Source organism: Scyliorhinus canicula, chromosome 19 (genome assembly GCF_902713615.1).
Source record: "Scyliorhinus canicula chromosome 19, sScyCan1.1, whole genome shotgun sequence".
Taxonomy (NCBI): Eukaryota; Metazoa; Chordata; class Chondrichthyes; order Carcharhiniformes; family Scyliorhinidae; genus Scyliorhinus; species Scyliorhinus canicula.
Genome location: NC_052164.1, coordinates 3,313,311 through 3,333,547, shown reverse-complemented (window position 1 = coordinate 3,333,547; position 20,237 = coordinate 3,313,311). Strand labels below are relative to the sequence as shown.

The window sequence follows — 20,237 nt, the reverse complement described above, 5'->3', positions numbered from 1 at the left end:
GAGCACCCCACCTGGTCCACTCCCATGCACCCCAACTAATCTTTGAAACTAAGGGGAAATTTATCGTGGGCAATCCACCTACCCTGCACATCTTTGGGTTGTGGGGGTGAGACCCACATAGACACGGGGGAAATATGCAATCTTCACACGGACCGGGATCGAACCCGGGTCCTCAGTGCCACCATGCTGTCCCAATCCACCTAACCTGCACATCTTTGGAATGTGGGGGAAACCGGAGCAGCCAGATGAAACTCGCGCAGACACTGGGAGAAAATGCACACTCCACACAGACAGTCACCCAAGGCTGGAATTGAACTAAGGTCCCTGGTGCTAACCACTGTGCCACCACGTTGCCCTTATTTCTTGTAAGCAGCCAGGAGTTAACAGATTCTTTTGACTGTTTAGGCTCGGGCAGTTTTGAATTATTTTTGTTTCTTCCCAAGAGGTGATGCTGACGAATTGTGTGTTTCACAAGTGAGAACAGAAGAGAAATTGTGGTCTTTTCAAAAGCCATTCAAACTCCATGTTAATAATGGGGTAATTATTCAGTCCCATGGTTTCAAGTAGCTAGACTTCTGTACCTTATGATCCCAGATCAGACCCCAACCATGGCTAGAATACTGGACTGAAACCCCATCATTTTATTTTGTTTTGTAAGATCGTGTGGAAAGAATACTTCGGTCCAGGAGTGATTGCACAAAGATACAGGGATTTGGTATTTTAAAACAAAATGTTAATATTAACACAATATTAAATTCTTTAACATCACACCTGAAAATAGCTTGCAATTACCCCTTAAACAATACAATGCAGGAAATACAATACCTTAATTACTACCTCTATTCCCAATTAAACAGCAAGAAAGAAAGAAAACATACAGCGCTCAATCCATCTTACATCCCTATGACACAGTACTTGCTTTCCAGAACAAATTTGGCTCTTGTTAGAACCCCTGTGGACTTTGGCTTGATGTCTTCAAAAAGCTGTATCGACTTGTTTGTTTCAGCTTCCCCCATGTCATGAGACAAGTCTCTGCTGCTTTAAATACTATTAATCTATTTTTAGCTAACCTTCGGAGAACAAAAGACTTGACTTGTGATCTAAAGAGTCAGGGGCTGTTTAGCACATTGGGCTAAATCGCTGGCTTTGAAAGCAGGCCAGCAGCACGGTTCAATTCCGGTAACAGCCTCCCCGAACAGGCGCCGGAATGTGGCGACTAGGGGCTTTTCACAGTAACTTCATTTGAAGCCTACTCGTGACAATAAGCGACTTTCATTTCAAGAGTAACCAGATCAGAACTCATCTCAAACTTTCTCAAAATGTTTCAATACTGTAGCTCCACACAGCAATGGCATCATCTCCCCAAGCTAAAAAGAAATTAACTCCCCAGGTTGAAAACACACCAAATCCACAGTGACTCCCCCTAGTCAAACATAGGTCTTACCCAGGCTTTATACTCCAGTCAATTTCACCTCTGACTCCTAAAACCTTTCTTGCAAAACAAGATTATTTAAAAAATATGACTACTGCAGTCAAACAAACTCTAATTCAGACTTTTAACCCTTGCCAAATGTTTATATCTAAAATCCTGCATTTGTCACAAATGTCAGATGCTAAATATTCAGATCCATCAAGTATGTTATCAATATTTATATTTGGGCCTGTTTATGTATGTTACCCGAGCACCACAATATATTGGTCACCTGGTAAAGCCATCACATTCCACACAGTTTAACTTTGACAGGTCGCTGCCAAAGCGTTGCTTCCATGAAGGTGGATTTTTAAAAATAGGATGAAAATGAAAATCGCTTATTGTCACGAGTAGGCTTCAATGAAGTTACTGTGAAAAGATGACCTCCCGTTTTGGCGGGAAGAGTCCAGGCAGTTAAAATCAACATCCTTTCAAGGTTTTTGTTTGTATTTCCCTTCCAGTTTATCTGCCTACGGTGGTTTTTGATAGGATTAACAAGCGGAATTCTACTTTTGTGTGGGTGGGTAAGACCCCTGGCGGGCATTCCAACAGAGAGACGGTCGGGGGGGGGGGGGTTGGCATTACCTAATTTAATCAAATATTACTGGGTGGCGAATATTGAGTGTGGGGGTGGGTGGTGAACCTGGGGTCTGTTTTGGGACAGATAGATAAGGCTTCTTGTATAGAGCCCTGTTTGAGGGCACTGGTGACTGCTCCTCTTCCCTTCTGACCAGCCAAGTACTCTTTAAGCCCAGTGGTAGTAGCTTCTCTGAGAATATGGTACCAATATGAACAAGCTGGAATCTGTCATTAATGGTGCTGATCTTCAGAGACCTTAGATTTTTCCAGCGGAATGGACCCGTTGTATAGGATCTGGCAGAGGATCAGGGTAGAGAGGTTTAGGGATTTGTTCGTGGAGGGGTAGGTTTGCTGGGCTGGAGGAGCTGGTGGAGAAATTCCAGCCTCCGAGGGGAATGGATTTAGGTACCTACAGGTTCGGAACTTTGTTCGGAAGAAACTCCCTATATTTCCTCAGTTGCCGCCCACTTTTCGGATGAATACGGTAGTGTCCCTGGATGAGATAGAGGAAGGTGGACTTGCAATATTTAAGAGCAGTTGAGGGAAAAGGAGATGGTTTCACTGGAGGAAGTAAAGGGAAATGGGAGGAAGAGTTGTGTAGTGCATTTTGAGGGGGGGGGGGGGGGGGGGGGGGGATGGGAACAAGGTTCTACATTGGGTTATAACCTTTCCTCGTGTGCAAGACTCTGTTTGATTCGGTTTAAAGTGAGGCATTAGGCACACATAACTCAGACTCAGATTAGTGGGTTCTTTCCAGGGCTGGCGGATAGATGCGTGTGTTGTTCGGGGGGCACTCTCTTGCTTTGGGTCCTGCCCTAATTTGGGAGAGGTCCGGCCTTCCTCCTTTGGAGACTGTCGGAGATTTTGGTGGTTGGCATTCTTTTGGGTATCGGACGAGAGGAGACTGCAGGAGGGGCAGAAGGCTGATGTCCTGGCCTTCGCCCCTCTGATAGCCCGGTTCTGCTTGGGTGGAGGACATTGGGACAGCCTCGGGTGACAGCATGGCTGAGGGATCTGTCGAGGTTTTTGCAGTTTGGAAAAAAAATCAAAAGCCATCAGCGGGTCCGAGGACGGGTTTGATTCGAGGTGGATGCTGTTCATTTCCTCCTTTAAGGATCTGGCTGTCGTCAGCAAATAAGGGGGGGGGGGGGGGGGGGGGGGGTAGGTAGGTGGGGAGAAGGGAGGGGTTTGGATAAATGAGAGAAATATGGGATTGGTTGGTAGGGGTATTATTACAAAAGTTGTATAAAGTTGATTTGTCTTTTCTGTATGTTGTCAAATTAAAAATTCCCTGAATAAGTGTTTTTAATTCCCAAATTATTGATGCTGTATGTGTATGTTCCCACAGGGTGATCGATTTGGAGGTGCTTTAGATGCAGCTGCCAAGCAGTTCAGCAAAGCTTTTGACAGCAGCCTCATTGCAATGGACTTTGTCAATAAGATGAAAAAAGAAGGGAGGCTGATTATGGGGATTGGACATCGGGTGAAGTCGGTGAGTTCCACCACAGTTCAATCTGGGTAGTTTACAGTAGCAAAAACAAACAACAAAACAAAATATTGTCTTATAAAATAATTGTATTTATTACAAGAGCCAATGTGTGTTTCTGCAGGTAAACATTTCACTTTTTTTTAGGATTGTCTTAGCTGTGGAGTCTTCTGTGATAAAATAACAATGCCACTCAGTGTCTTGACTTCTGCTTGATTAATAGCCCCAGGGAGCCACGATGAATATGTACAAAACTGAAATGCAGTCTTAAAATGTGACTCTCGTTATTCTGTGCACTTTATTAAAAGAAAATGTCATGTTACCCCTTGAAAGTGACTGGCTGGGAGAAGTAATCCTGACTGTTCTGTAACCAGCCACAAGATGTCACAGAAGAGCAAAGTGAGATATGTTAGTTTTTTTAAACTTTGAAATGTAAAACCTCAATAAATATAACTAACAACGCAAAAAAAAAAACAGGAATGGTCTAGCACCCATGACTCAACATACATCAGGACGGGGAGACAGGGCAGCACGGTGGCACAGTGGTTAGCACAGCTGCACCACAGCGCCGAGGTCCCAGGTTCGATCACGGCTCTGGGTCACTGTCCGTGTGGAGTTTGCACATTCTCCCCGTATTTGCAACCCAACCCAAAGATGTGCAGGCTAGGTTAATTGGCCATACTAAATTGTCCCTTAATTGGAAAAATGAATTGGGTACACTAAATTTAAAAAAAAAGAAACCTAATAAGCGCAAGGATTTTAACACAATGACAAAAAGGAGTTAAACTGGGCATAAACCACATTTCACATAGTTGACTATGATTTTTGCAAGAACAGGAAAACAGATGTTGCATCTCTCACTCCCTTTCAGAAGAAAAGACAGTAATAAATGTTCAGCATCATCATAAGCGAGTAATGTCCAGGGTTAGAAGAATTGCAGGATAATACCATTTATATTCCTCAAGAAGTCTGACGCCAAGACAGAATCAACGAATATTCCTCAGGATCTCGAGGATTTCAGCAAACGAAGCACCTTCATTCCACTGTGCTGCGCCTCTGGTGTCCAAACAACCCACCGCCTTGGCCTGGGAGACACTCATGGACACACCTTGCCTGGCCCCTACCTCCCCAATCCATCAGGATAAACGACATGCCGTGCAGCAAGAATTAAAAATGAAATGAAAATCGCTTATTGTCACGAGTAGACTTCAATGAAGTTACTGTGAAAAGCCCCTAGTCCCCACATTCCAGGCGCCTGTCCGGGGAGGCTGTTACGGGAATCGAACCATGCTGCTGGCCTACTTGGTCTGCTTTCAAAGCCAGCGAGTAAGCCCAGTGTGCTAAACAGCCCCTGTCCACAGATGTCCACAGATCTCAATGTCTCGAAGGTAGGCTCTTACCGGGGAAAGTGCTCTTCAAATGCACAAGCTCTCCAATGCGCCCCCACCATTCTCCATAGCTCGCAAATCTTCAAAGTGAGCTCTAAAGGACTTCCAGTGGAGGCTATGGAGTGAGAGGTCGCACATTAGGTGGCTCCCGCTCAAGGCGGTTTTTTATAGTCTTTTCCCGTCTGAAGGGTGAGGTTTTGATGGAAAGAGATGCAGGAGTACCTGGAGATGGTGTTACTCCTCTGAGGTGGATTGACTAACTAAGTGTTGGATGAGCATGAGGAGCAGCGTGCCAACTTGGTAGCCGAGGTGGGTGTGATGTGGGAGACCCAGACGAGGCTGAAGGCGAAAGTGGAGGATCTGGAGAACCGCTCCAGAAGACAAAATTTGAGGACTCTGGGGATGTCTGAAGGCATTGAAGGCGCGGAGGCCAGCACGTACGTGGCCAACATGTTGGAGCAGTAGATGGGGGAGACGGCCTTTAACTGGCCCCTGGAGGTCAACCGAGTGCATAGGGCACTGATGAGGAGGCTGAAAACGGGTGAGCCGTCAAGGGAGATGGTGATGTGGTTGCACCGCTTTCTGGATAAGGAGAAGATTCTTTGATGGATGAGGCAGATGAGGAAGTGCACCTGGGAAGGGAACGAGCTGTGGGTGTGCCAGGACCTGGGAGCAGAACTGGCAAAGAGGAGGGCTGGGTTTAATCAGGTCAAAGCTGCCCTCTTCAAGAAGAGGGTGAAGCTTGGGGTGCTGTACCCAGCCCACCTCTGGATGACTTTCCAGAAGTGTGAATATTATTTTGGCACACCAGAAGCGGCGATGGAATTCATGAGGGACAATGCAGGGTCAGCATGGTGGCGCAGTGGGTTAGCTCTGCTGCCTCACGGCGCCGAGTTCCCAGCTTCAATCCCGGCTCTGGGTCACTGTCCGTGTGGAGTTTGCACATTCTCCCCGTGTCTGTGTGGTTCTCACCCCCCACAACCCAAAGCTCTGCTGGGTAGGTGGAATCGCCGTGCTAAATCGCCGGCGTGCGACGTGGGCGGCGCATGCGCCGTGACTGGGTCCGGAGCGGCCGAGGGGAAAACAAACCGGGAGGGAGGAAGGAGTGAGAGGCCGGGGTGGGGGCTGGGAGGAGCGAGCGGGCAGGCAGGCGGATGGGGTCAGGACAAGCACTGAAAAAAAAAAAGGGGCAGCAGGGTAGCATGGTGGTTAGCATAAATGCTTCACAGCTCCAGGGTCCCAGGTTCGATTCCTGGCTGGGTCACTGTCTGTGTGGAGTCTGCACGTCCTACCCCTGTGTGCGTGGGTTTCCTCCGGGTGCTCCGGTTTCCTCCCACAGTCCAAAGATGTGCGGGTTAGGTGGATTGGCCATGCTAAATTGCCCGTAGTGTCCTAATAAAAGTAAGGTTAAGGTGGGGGGTTGTTGGGTTACGGGTATAGGGTGGATACGTGGGTTTGAGTAGGGTGATCATGGCTCGGCACAACATTGAGGGCCGAAGGGCCTGTTCTGTGCTGTACTGTTCTATCTATCTAAATTGCCCCTTAATTGAAAAAAATGATTGGGTATTCTAAAAAAATTTTAAACGAGGGACAATGTGCACGAGAGTGAGGACATTGAACTTTGGAGGAGTTTGCACGAGTGTTGCTTTGTTTGTTCTCTGAAAACTTTTCTCTTTGCGTGTTTGTTTTGTTTTGATGGCCGGGGGTTTTGGAGGGCAGGCTTTCATGCGGAAAATCACCTTTTGCTAATTTTTGGGAGTGTGGACAGGGTGGGGGGAGAGATGCCGTCTTTCCTGGGCTGCGCTCTGGGGGTGCAGGACAAGGTGCTGTCGAATGAGGAGGAGATATGGAAGGGGAAGGTGTCTGAGGTCTACAAGGAGCTGATGCATTGGGAGGGGGCCCTAGTGGGGGTGTGAAGTATAAGCCTTCAATGTCTTCAGACATCCTCACAACGCCGCGCACACCGGTTCGATCCTGGCTCTGGGTCACTGTCCGTGTGGAGTTTGCACATTCCCCTCCATGGCTGCGTGGGTCTCACCCCACAACCCAAAAATGTGCAGGCTAGGTGGATTGGCCATGCTAAATTGCCCCTTAATTGGCAAAAAAAAAAGAATTGGGTACTCTAAATTTTTAGAGAAACTTTGCAGCATTTAGCAAAAAGCCCCTGTTTTGTTCACCGCAAGTTCTTAACTGAACACTCAATTTGACTGCTTCAGTCCCCAGCTCCTCCCATTAACTACATCTCTATACGACGAACTGGGTTATGACCATCGTACTAAGGCTAAACACGATTTCTTTTACTATTTACTTCCCAAGGAATCTTCTTTCTACAAACAAAATTGCATTAGCCCTATTTTGGTAAACAATATACATGGTTGAAATAAATTTAGATCTTTTAAGCTGCTTTATTTATCCCTTCTGCAGCCAGTTCTACCTGGCTATTAAAACAGGATTTTTTTCTGAACATTAATGCAGCAGTCACATCATACACTAACCCAGGGTTTTCGCCGTTATTGCCCATATATCTGAAATTCCTACTTTCATTGCAGGAACCTCCACGGACATAGCGCAAGACATTTAGCCCATGAAAAGACAAATGTGCACCAGGATAAAATAAAGGATTACAAGTTGAGAAGAGCCAGAGCTCCTGCACCCACGTGACTCCTGAAATGTTAATTTTAATTAGACCTGTCCACTGAGATTCAAAAAACGCATGTTGTACGCCTTCAATGTTGGCCACCACTATTGTATACCACTAAACCAGCAATTCATTTTGTGTAGCTTGGAAGTGTGTATCATGAGGGATAATGGTGTACTTGCATCTATTTAATAACTTGCTCCACATGCAGTTACTGAGCTGTACTGTTCCCATGAGTGTCCCACGTGTTTTTGTCTTGAATCCGTATCATTGAACTTCAGTGGTTATATATAATTTAAATCTCAATAATTGACATATATTTGTTTTGTTCACTGATCCTAGAATCATAAAATCATAGAATTTACAGTGCAGAAGGAGACCATTCGGTCCATCAAGTCTGCCACAGCCCTTGGAAAGAGCACTCTACTTAAGCTTATGCCTCCATTCTTTCCATGTAACCCAGTAACCCAACCTAACCTTTTTGGACACTAAGGGCAATTTAGCATGGCCAATCCACCTAACCTGCACATCTTTGGTCTGTGGGAGGAAACCGGATCACCCGGAGGAAACCCATGCGGACATGGGGAGAAAGTGAAAACTCCATACAGTCACCCGAGGCCGGAATTGAACCTGGGTCCCTGAAGCTGTGAGGCAGCAGAGCTAACCACTGTGCCGCAGTGCCCTGGGTCCCTGGAGCGGTGAGGCAGCAGTGCTAACCTCTGTGCCACCCTAGTGAACTGATTTAGGATTTATGAAAGAACAGCCTGTTACAAACTGGAACAGGATAAACCAGCGAGTGTGGAATGCAACTGTAGGTCTTCCTGAGTTTCTCTGGTGCAGGGGCTGTGGATTGGGCACTGCCAATGGTGTTTATATTCAGAATTTTGAATGAGCTCAAATTAGGAACCGGTCAAGGGTGCATTGAAGCATTTACATCTGGAGGTAACAAAAGAAAATGTTAGTTTCCATAATTTTGAAAATATATGATGGGCTGTCACTTTGATAATGCCATTACCTAATACAGATACTTGTAAGAAATGCACATTGATATCATTGCATTATGGTGTTTAATGAATCAAACTTTCCTGATCACAGATTAATAATCCAGACATGAGGGTGCAGATCCTAAAGGATTTTGTGAAGCTGAATTTCCCGGCTACTCCCCTCCTCGATTACGCACTAGAAGTGGAGAAAATTACAACCTCCAAGGTATGGAACTATACTGTTGCACTGAAACCTGACTGGCAAGTAACCACTCTCCCACAGCAATTGATTCAGTCACGGATTGAGTGACTGATATTAACTTCGCTTTAGAAATTCAAAAATCAATTTTGCAAACATACAAAATGTTCAGTGTTTAGAAAGAGAAAGAAGCACATCCATCATCTGAACCCAACTGGAACGATCTCTTTTTTGCTGCATTTCCAGCACTTTTATACTCCATTCCTTTTGCTATAAATAGCAACATTCCATTTGCTTTTCATTATCTGCTGCACCTGCGTGCTCGTTTTCTGTGAGTCATGCACCAGATCACCCAGATCCCTCTGCATCGGAGCACCCCAAAGTCTCTCCCCATTTTAGATAATACTTGCCTTTCCATTTTTTCGAACAAAATGCATGACCTCTGGGCAGCATGGTGGCACAGTGGGTTAGCCCTACGGCACCGAGGTCCCAGGTTCGATCCCGGTTCTGGGTCACTGTCCGTGTGGAGTTTGCACATTCTCCCCGTGTTTGCGTGGCTTTCGCCCCCACGCAGGGTAGGTGGATTGGCTATGCTAAATTGCCCCCTTAATTGGAAAAAATTAATTGGGTATTACATTACATAGAATTTACAGTGCAGAAGGAGGCCATTCGGCCCATCGAGTCTGCACCAGCTCCTGGAAAGAGCACCCGACCCAAGGTTAACATCTCCACCCTATCCCCATACCCCAGTAACCCCACCCAACACTAAGGGCAATTTTGGACACTAAGGGCCATTTATCATGGCCAATGCACCTAACCTGCACATCTTTGGCCTGTGGGAGGAAACCGGAGCACCCGGAGGAAACCCACGGTAGTCTTAAATTTTTTTTTTTTAATGCGTGACCTCACATTTATCCACGTTAAACTCCATCTGCCACATTTTGGCCCTCACTCCTAACCTATCTATATCCATTTGTAAGGTTCTTATTTCCAAAATGGAATCTGCAGGACAAGGTGGCTGTGTGAGCTCTCAAACTTGTGGTTTATTTTGAAACCCTGGCGAAGAAGTGACCATTTTAGAATGATGGTGGTTATTGAAACCTTTCCCTTTGTTTGTTTATTACTGATGTACGAACATGGATTGAGAATTGAATGGTTAAATGTTTTTTTGTTTCAGAAACCAAATCTTATCCTGAATGTTGATGGTTTTATTGGTGTTGCCATGGTTGACTTGCTAAGAAACTGTGGTGCTTTTACAAGGTAGATATTCTTTCAATTTTAGACGTGGCGCTACCCAAGACAGAGGCTTGTATTTGTGTAGCGCTTTTCACAAGCACAGGATGTCCATAGTGTATTTTCGCCAATGTAGCAGCCAAAGTGTTACATTTGCAGTGTTGGATGAGGGAAGAATATTGGTCAAGAGCTGCCCTTCTGTTCTTTGAAATAACATCATGGGATATTTTGTAGCCACCTTGGAGCACAGACGTCAGGAAGTGCAGCACTACCTCAAGCCCATGCAGTTGTTTTGCAGGCTATGTCAAGGAACTTACAAGATAGATTTTATGTGCCAGGTAGGAGCTTAACAGTTACTTTCTGTGCCAAAGAACTGGAACTTTACATGAAGCTTTATCATGCTTCAGGGTATTCAAGGCGCTTGACATGGTGAATGTATTCATTTATTTTTATATTTAGAGAACCCAATTCATTTTTTTTCCAATTAAGGGGCAATTTAGCGTGGCCAATCCACCTGCCCTGCACATCTTTGGGTTGTGGGGGCAAAAGCCACGCAAACACAGGGAGAATGTGCAAACTTCACATGGATAGTGACCCAGAGCCAGGATCGAACCTGGGACCGTGGCACCTTGAAGCAGCAGTGCTAACCACTGTACCGCCGTGCAGCCCGACATGGTGAATTTATTGAAGTGCCATTTCAGTTGCTGTGCAGGGAAATTGGACTTGCACTTCAATACTGGGGACTTCTCAATGCTTCAAAGCAGGTTTTAATTTATTCAGTTTTGTGAGACAATATTACCACCTGCGCACAAGATTCAAAGCACCATCTGTTGTTTGATTGTTGTTATTTTGGTTGAACAATCAAAATTTCTCCTGATTTTCTTTGAATTGTGGCATGACAGCATAGGACGCACCTCGGCTGAGGATCCTACCTGAAAATGACAACTAACAGTGCAACAGTGCTCTGGGAGTGTCAGTGTAGATCGTGTTGAACTCTTGAAGTGGGTCTTCTGACTCTGTCTATGTGCTAACACTGACACTTAATATATTAATTCTTGGAGATGGAGGAGGTATATTTTTGTGGACGCTCACACACCCTATCCCTGCCTCCCATGTGGAAATATGCAGCAGATCCCAGAAAGAGATTGGTCATTGTTAATCATTTCATTCCCAAAAAGGTAACCATTTGATTTTGTTGTGTGCAGGGAGGAAGCTGATGAGTATGTGGAGATTGGCGCTCTGAATGGAATCTTTGTTCTTGGACGGAGTATGGGCTTTATTGGTAAGTTAGGACCAAATGTAGCTTGAGCGACACCTGTCTCCCCTCTCCTACGCTGTTATGCTGTCCAGGGGTCAACTCAGGAAGCACTTCCACACAAATGGTGGAAATCTGGAATTCTGTTTCCAAAAAAAACATGTGTTCTATATTAAGTGAAATTTTTATGACTAAGCTGTAGATTTTTGTTAGGTAAGGTAATAGGGTATATAGCGTCAAAGTAAGTAGTTTAGAGGGATTATAGATAAATACAGCACAGAACAGGCCCTTCGGCCCACGATGTTGTGCCAAACTATTGTCCTAGGTTAATCATGAGAATTTTGGACACTAAGGGCAATTTATCATGGCCAATCCACCCAACCTGCACATCTTTGGACTGTGGGAGGACACCGGAGCACCCAGAAGAAACCCACGCACACACTGGGAGGATGTGCAGACTCCACACAGACAGTGACCCAAGTCGAAATCGAACTTGAGACCCTGGAGCTGTGAAGCAATTGTGCTATCCACAATGCTACCGTGCTGCCCTTAAGAAGAAATTAATCTGCACTCCATTATTCTACCCTAATCCATGTACCTATCCAATAGCCGCTTGACGGTCCCTAACATTTCCGACTCAACTACTTCCACAGGCAGTGCATTCCATGCCCCCACTACTCTCTGGGTAAAGAACCTACCTCTGACATCCCCCCTATATCTTCCACCATTCACATTAAATTTATGTCCCCTTGTAATGGTTTGTTCCACCCGGGGAAAAAGTCTCTGACTGTCTACTCTATCTATTCCCCTGATCATCTTATAAACCTCTATCAAGTCGCCCCTCATCCTTTTCCGTTCTAATGAGAAAAGGCCTTGCACCCTCCACCTTTCCTCGCAAGACCTACTCTCCACTCCAGGCAACATCCTGGTAAATCTCCTTTGCACCTTTTCCAAAGCTTCCATATCCTTCCTAAAATGAGGTGACCAGAACTGTACACAGTACTCCAAATGTGGCCTGACCAAGGTTTTGTACAGCTGCATCATCACCTCACGGCTCTTAAATTCAATCCCTCTGCTAATGAACACTAGCACACCATAGGCCTTCTTCACAGCTCTATCCACTTGAGTGGCAACTTTCAAAGATCTATGAACATAGACCCCAAGATCTCTCTGCTCCTCTACATTGCCAAGAACCCTGCCGTTAACCCTGTATTCCGCATTCATATTTGTCCTTCCGAAATGGACAACCTCACACTTGTCAGGGTTAAACTCCATCTGCCACTTCTCAGCCCAGCTCTGCATCCTATCTATGCCTCTTTGAAGCCGACAACAGCCCTCCTCACTATCCACAACTCCACCAATCTTCGTATCATCTGCAAATTTACTGACCCACCCTTCAACTCCCTCATCCAAGTCATTAATATAAATCACAAACAGCAGAGGACCCAGAACTGATCCCTGCGGTACGCCACTGGTAACTGGGCTCCAGGCTGAATATTTGCCATCCACCACCACTCTCTGTCTTCTATCGGTTAGCCAGTTCGTTATCCAACTGGCCAAATTTCCACTATCCCATGCCTCCTTACTTTCTGCATAAGATTACCATGGGGAGCCTTATCAAATGCCTTACTAAAATCCATGTACACTACATCCACTGCTTTACCTTCATCCACATGCTTGGTCACCTCCTGAAAGAAGTCAATAAGACTTGTAAGGCAAGACCTACCCCTCACAAATCCGTGCTGACTATCCCTAATCAAGCAGTGTCTTTCCAGATGCTCAGAAATCCTATCAATCCGTACCCTTTCCATTACTTTGCCTACCACCGAAGTAAGACTAACTGGCCTGTAATTCCCAGGGTTATCCCTATTCCCTTTTTTGAACAGGGGCACGACATTCGCCACTCTCCAATCCTCTGGTACCACCCCTGTTGACAGTGAGGACGAGAAGATCATTGCCAACGGCTCTGCAATTTCATTTCTTGCTTCCCATAGAATCCTTGGATATATCCCGTCCGGCCCAGGGGACTTGTCTATCCTCAAGTTTTTCAAAACAATATGGCCCCTCTCGTTTGTAAATACTGAAGAAAAATACTTGTTCAAGACCCCTCCTATCTCTTCAGACTCAATACACAATCTCCCGCTACTGTCCTTGATCGGACCTACCCTCGCTCTAGTCATTCTCCTATTTCTCACATATGTGTAAACGGCCTTGGGGTTTTCCTTGATCCTACCTGCCAAAGATTTTTCATGCCCTCTCTTAGCTCTCCTAATCCCCTTCTTCAGTTCCCTCCTGGCTGTCTTGTATCCCTCCAGCGCCCTGTCTGAACCTTGTTTCCTCAGCCTTACATAAGTCTCCTTCTTCCTCTTAACAAGACATTCAACCTCTCTTGTCAATCGTGGTTCCCTCACTCGATCGTCTCTTCCCTGCCTGACAGGGACATACATATCAAAGACACGCAGTACCTGTTCCTTGAACAAGTTCCACATTTCACTTGTGTCCTTCCCTGACAGCCTATGTTCCCAACTTCTGCACTTCAATTCTTGTCTGACAGCATTGTATTTACCCTTCCCCCAATTATAAACCTTGCCCTGTTGCACGCACCTATCCCTCTCCATAACTAAAGTGAAAGTCACAGAATTGTGGTCACTACCTCCAAAATGCTCCCCCACTAACAAATCTATCACCTGCCCTGGTTCATTATCAAGTACTAAATCCAATATGGCCTCCCCTCTGGTCGGACAATCTACATACTGTGTTAGAAAAGCTTCCTGGACACACTGCACAAACACTACCCCATCCAAGCTATTTGATCTAAAGAGTTTCCACTCAATGTTTGGGAAGTTGAAGTCACCCATGACTACTACCCTGTGACTTCTGCACCTTTCCAAAATCTGTTTCCCAATCTGTTCTTCCACATCTCTGCTGCTATTGGGGGACCTATAGAAAACTCCCAACAAGGTGACTGGTCCTTTCCTATTTCTGACTTCAACCCATATTACCTCAGTAGGCAGATCCCCCTCGAACTGCCTTTCTGCAGCTGTTGTACTATCTCTAATTAACAATGCCACCCCCCACCTCTTTTACCATCCTCCCTAATCTTGTTGAAACATCTATAACCAGAGGCCTCCAACAACCATTTCTGCCCCTCTTCTATCCAAGTTTCCGTGATGGCCACCGCATCGTAGTCCCAAGTACCGATCCATGCCTTAAGTTCACCCACCTTATTTCTGATGCTTCTTGCATTGAAGTATACACACTTCAACCCATCTCCTTGCCTGCAAGTACTCTCCTTTGTCAGTGTTACCTTCCCCAGCCGATAGTTGCTGGACTACAGATCCGGTTCCCATTCCCCTGCCAAATTAGTTTAAACCCTCCCGAAGAGTATTAGAAAACCTCCTCTCTCTCTCTCTCTCTCTCTCTCTCTCTCTCTCTCTCTCTCTCTCTCTCTCTCTCTCTCTCTCTCTCTCTCTCTCTCTCTCTCTCTCTCTCTCTCTCTCTCTCTCTCTCTCTCTCTCTCTCTCTCTCTCGCTCTCTCTCTCGCTCTCGCTCTCGCTCTCGCTCTCGCTCTCGCTCTCGCTCTCGCTCTCGCTCTCGCTCTCGCTCTCGCTCTCGCTCTCGCTCTCGCTCTCGCTCTCTCTCTCTCTCTCTCCCTTCAGGACCCCGAAGACACGCTCCAAGACATCCCTGGCACCCGGGAGGCAACATACCTTCCGGGTGTCTCGCTTGCGACCACAGAATCTCCTATCTATTGCCCTAACCATTGAATCTCCTATTACTGCTGCTTTTCTATGCTCCCCCCTTCCCTTCTGAGCCCCAAAGCCAGACTCAGTGCCAGAGACCTGGCCGCTAGGGCCTTCCCCCGGTAGGTCATCTTCTCCCCCCCCCCCCCCCAAACAGCATCCAAAAAGGTATACTTGTTTTGAAGGGGAACGGCCACGAGGGTTCCCTGCACTGTCTGCCTGTTAGTTTTCCTTTCCCTGACTGTAACCCAGCTACTCTTCAGTACCTTGGGTGTGGCTACCTCCCTGTAACTCTTCTCGATAACCCCCTCTGCCTCCCGGATGATCCAAAGTTCATCCAGCTCCAGTTCCCTAGCACGGTCTCTGAGGAGCTGGAGTTGGGTGCACTTCCCGCAGGTATAGTCAGCGGGGACACCAGTGGTATCCCTCACCACCCACATCCTACAGGAGGAGCATGCAACTGCCCTAGCCTCCATCCCCTCTTACTTTACAGAATTAGCTGCCCCGTAGACCAACTGGATCTCCGCCCTCCGACTCTGCTTCCAGTCAGCTGTACTCTAAACTCCTGGCTCCCTTCATGCTCTTTGATAAATATAGGAAATGAAATGTAAAGAGCACCTTGCTCCCTCCTCACCTAACTCTCTCAATCACCAAACTCTCACTGTAGCACTCAAATGCAACCAGTTCAGCACTCCCTCAGTCACCAAACTCTCACTGTAGCACTCAAATGCAACCAGTTCAGCACTCCCTCAGTCACCAAACTCTCACTGTAGCACTCAAATGTTGATCAGTATCTTCTATTTACATCCTTTAGATCCATATTCTTTAATAATCCTGCCTAACAAAAATAACTGGTCTCTGAGCTAAACTTAATTGACCTGAAATTCAGTTTCAACAACCTGTGTACAAAGGAATACCAGACAAGTTTGTGACCTGTACTCTTAATGTAATTCTTTAAGCTCTGGTATCACTCTATCTCTTGCCTGAGGTGTGGTGACCACAACAGAACACTCCAACCTTTTTGATTACTTTGTGGTGTAAACCAGCTCCCAGTGATTTACGTACATGAACATCTAGATCCCTTTGCTCTTGCACAGATCTTGTCTGTTTCCTATTGAGAAACTATTCTGATTTATCGTCCGTGTATCCAATGTGATTGACCTTGCACTTCCCTACATTTAACTCCATCTGCCTTAAACTGGTCCAGTTCACGTAATCTGTTAGTGTCCCGTTGCAAATTTCTGCTTCCATCTATACAACCTGTTCTGCCTCCTAACTAATGCCACCAGAAGTGAAGTGATTGGGGTCTGTCTGTACTGGGTGGTGGATGGCAGAAGTGCAGCAGCTGCACATGCACACTTGCTTCAGAATTGCCGCGTGAGTTCCTCATTTCACACCCAACAGAACACGTGTCTGTGTGCAGAGGGGGTCAGCTCACCTGTTGCCTCAGGAAACACATGGCCTTGGCAGCAGTGACTTGCCTTTTCTGTTGCCATTTTTGTTCTGGGGAAGAGTGCGAACCTCATAAGGTGCAAACCTCAGTACCCATAGCTGGAATGCGAAACCTGTCACCACGGAATGATAGAAGCAAATATGATGGATACATTTAAATGAAAACTAGATAAATGCATGGGGTGAAAGAAATAGAGGAATCGTTAACAGAGTGAGATGAGGTACAATAGGAAGAGGAGGCTGGTGTGGAGCATAAACATTAGCAAAGACTTGTAAGTTTAAATGACTTTCTTCCTATGCTTTAAAATCTATACAATTCTTTGATGGCCCTACATCTGAAGATAGGTGCTTGAATTGGTGCTTGTTTGTATTATAGGTCTGTCTCTGAAGGGATGCAGACTATTACTTCTAACTGAGCAGCACCAAATTATTCCCTGAACACCCCCCCCCCCACCCCCTTTAAGTTAAGTTCAAACTTGTTGCTTTCATTTGCATTACTTCCTGTGGTTACTGATGTACTCAATTTTCCAGGACACTATCTGGACCAGAAGCGTTTGAAACAAGGACTATACCGTCACCCGTGGGACGACATCTCTTATGTCTTACCAGAACACATGACCATGTGAACATTGGGTTCGCTAGGAAGGGGGTCGCAGTGCAGAAACATCTCCCTGATCCCAATATTGCCCACCCCAAAAGGTGTTTACATTGCTTTTCTTCTGTGCACGAAATTCTTGGTAGGTGAGGGAGGAGAAGAGAAGAACAGGAAGGGGGATGGGAATCTTGTATCTTGATAAATTATACAAACAATGTGCTTCATGAAATGATGCAGCTCTTTTTAATTAAAAAAAACCAAATACCTGCTGCTGTTACGAGTCAGTTAGAGAGTCGGTGGGACCTGGTGTCAGATTGGGTGTGGGTGCATGCGTGCACACGTCACGCAGTATTTGGGAATCTAGTATAGGATACAAAGTGAGCAAGGAATCGGTGTCGTCAGGAGTCCTTTGTCTGCACTGCCATTGCAGACTACAGCAGAACCCAAAGTAGAATCGTTCTTTCATTTTAAATTAATTTCAGGAAAAGTATCCCAAAGGGTTTCTTGTTACATTGTAACATTTCCATTCAGTGAGCTGAAATTTATACTCAGTTCGTGAAATTTTTTTTAAGCAAAATCAGTAAACTGGAAATTCAGGCTGGAGCTTGTAGAATTCCGATCTGTCTGAAGGAACCAGAGAGAAGGACAAACAAATTGTGACTAAAGCCCTAGGCAGCTCACAAACTGTAGTTATCCACCTGGAGAAGCACTGGCAACTCCATTCACTTGCACTTTTTCTCTGCTGAATTGTCCTGTCTAATTCTGCTGGCCTGGAGATTTGGACGGTCTTGGTACAGTTGCATCACTGATAGTTTTGTCCCAAATCTACAGTCTGAGATGTATTGTTGTCAGCAGCTTGATGTTTACATGTTAATGGGATTTGAAGTTCATTGCCTAGAAATTTCTGTTGATATTAGCCAACAAATAGTTAAACACCCTTTGTATGATGTTCCTTTGTTCACTATTTTGTTGCTTATGTTACCTTTTTTATGTGTATTAACACCTCCACTATAGATAGTGGACAGTGGAACGTCATGCAGATGTTTGTCTGGTGACAATGCCAGCAGTGGTTCTCGGGCTTGTATGTAAGCTCAAGTGGCCTCCAAAGGCAACGCATTTGACGTTCAATGGAGCAATGCAATCAGTTCGACTGAGGTGATTACTTTCTCTTGGTGGGATCTGCTGTACAACTTCAATGGCATTTCATCTGACCACATTGCTGTGTGTAAATCCAATGTAGTAACTGTGCTGATGTGAGCTTATTTAAGGGACCATTTGTACTAAACTGTTGTCCGCTCTGTGGTTTCAGAATTGTAATTTTAAAATTAGGCGATTGGGAATGAGATGTAATTCCTGTTAAGGGATGGGAGGGAAGAAAGGGTCCGTAATCATTAGAAATTCAGTCTGTCTTCAAAGGTAGGCCTTTACTGTAGCCACATGCACTGTCTTACTGTGTTTTCTGCAACCTCAAGGTACCCAGGCCTGAACCTATAACCGCAAAATCTATCTGGTATCTTAGTATAAATTAAAGTATGTAATTTATTCGGTTTTGTGTTGTCTGTGTGATTTATTTATTTGAAGTTGCCTATGCTGAGACATCTTCTCTTGCACTATGTACTTTCTTCAGACAGGTTGGTGGTTTGGCTCCTGCCTCTTTGAGACAGACCTACTGATGTTCTAAGTTGCTTACTTAACACTTGACAGAATTGAGGATGATCAGATTGTTGATCTGGAAGATTGTTGATGTTAATTCTTCCACCAAAACTGCTTGAAAACCTTTAAGAGTCGCTAATCCTCAGTTCATTTGTACAGAGCAGCAGTCTGGGGTTCTGGCTGTTTAAATACCTGTCTAATTTGTTGGTACACCTCAAGTTGAAAGGTCATCCACTGAATGCCCCAATCAACTACGGGCTGGATTATTCTGCCCCACCCACTGCAAGATGGCCACGAGCGGGAGGCGGACTATCTAAAGGTCCACTGACCTCTGGTGGGAATTTCCAGGCGCCGAGCGGGCATGGCCGGAGAATCCCGCCCTATATCTTCACACGATATGTCCAAACTTCACTGACTTGGTTTTAAAATTTAGATTACCCAATTATTTTTTCCAATTAAGGGGCAATTTAGCGTGGCCAATCCATCTACTTTGCACATTTTTGGGTTGTGGGGGCGAAACCCACGCAGACATGGGGGGAATGTGTAAACTCCACACGGACAGTGACCCAGAGCCGGGATCGAACCTGGGACCTCAGCGCCGTGAGGCAGTTGTGCTAACCACTAGGCCAACGTGCTGCCCCAAACTTCACTGACTTAATTGTCTGAGATTACGATTTACTTGGAGCTGAGCGCGTTTCTGAGAGAAATTTTACCTCGTGGGGAATGTGGTTCAAAGCAAATCCAGGACTTGAAATAAATAACTGGACCTTCTACCCATACCCCCCTCATCTCATCTGAGAGAGAATGGAGTGGCAATCACAGCAATAACTGATTTCTTATTCTCCTTTAGTTTCTGAGTGGGATGTGTGATGTTTGAACTGCTGTCACAGCATTCTACAAATCGTTCTAGATTTAAAAAAAACAGAGAGCCTTTCTGTCACACCCATCAGACTGGGTAAACTAATTGGCACTAATGGGGAACAGGACAAATTCCTCTTATGTATGCCAGGTGGTTTTGGCCAACAGTATGTGGAGGAATCAACGAGAACCGCTATTTTAGATTTAGTGTTGTGAAAGGGCTAATTAGCCTCTGTAAAGAAACATTTAGGGAAGAGTGACTGTGATGTGATAGAATTTTAAGAGTATTGACAGGCAGAAAGATCTGCGTGTACAGGTCCACAGGTCACAAAGTGGCAACGCAGGTGGAGAAGGTAGTCAAGGCATACAGCATGCTTGCCTTCATCGGACGAGGCATTGAGTATAAACATTTGGCAAGTCATGCTGAAGCTGTACAGAAACTTAGTTAGGCCACACTTGGAATATAGTGTTCAATTCTGGTCGTCACGCTACCAGAAGGATGTGGAAGCTTTGGAGAGGGTGCAGAAGTGGTTTACCAGGATGTTGCCTGGTCTGGAGGGCATTAGCTATGAGGGAACGTTGGATAAACTTGGTTTGTTCTCACTGGAACGACAGAGGTTGAGAGGTGACTTGATAGATGTCTACAAAATTGAGGACAGTAAGAAGTCTTACAACACCAGGTTAAAGTCCAACAGGTTTGTTTC

At 45.6% G+C, this 20,237-nt stretch overlaps 1 protein-coding gene across 3 annotated transcripts in view; it reads left to right on the top strand.

The window, feature by feature from the left end:
- Positions 1–18,570, top strand: part of LOC119954563 (ATP-citrate synthase) — a 102,093-nt gene extending 83,523 nt beyond the window's left edge. For all 3 annotated transcript variants that reach the window (XM_038779905.1, XM_038779904.1, XM_038779903.1), the window contains 5 exons: positions 3,399–3,542; positions 8,658–8,771; positions 9,922–10,004; positions 11,183–11,259; positions 16,959–18,570. In XM_038779905.1, coding sequence (XP_038635833.1) covers positions 3,399–3,542; positions 8,658–8,771; positions 9,922–10,004; positions 11,183–11,259; positions 16,959–17,053 — 513 coding nt within the window. In that variant the 3' untranslated portion in view covers positions 17,054–18,570. The remainder of the gene's footprint in view (positions 1–3,398; positions 3,543–8,657; positions 8,772–9,921; positions 10,005–11,182; positions 11,260–16,958) is intronic.
- Positions 18,571–20,237: the final 1,667 nt, after the last annotated feature.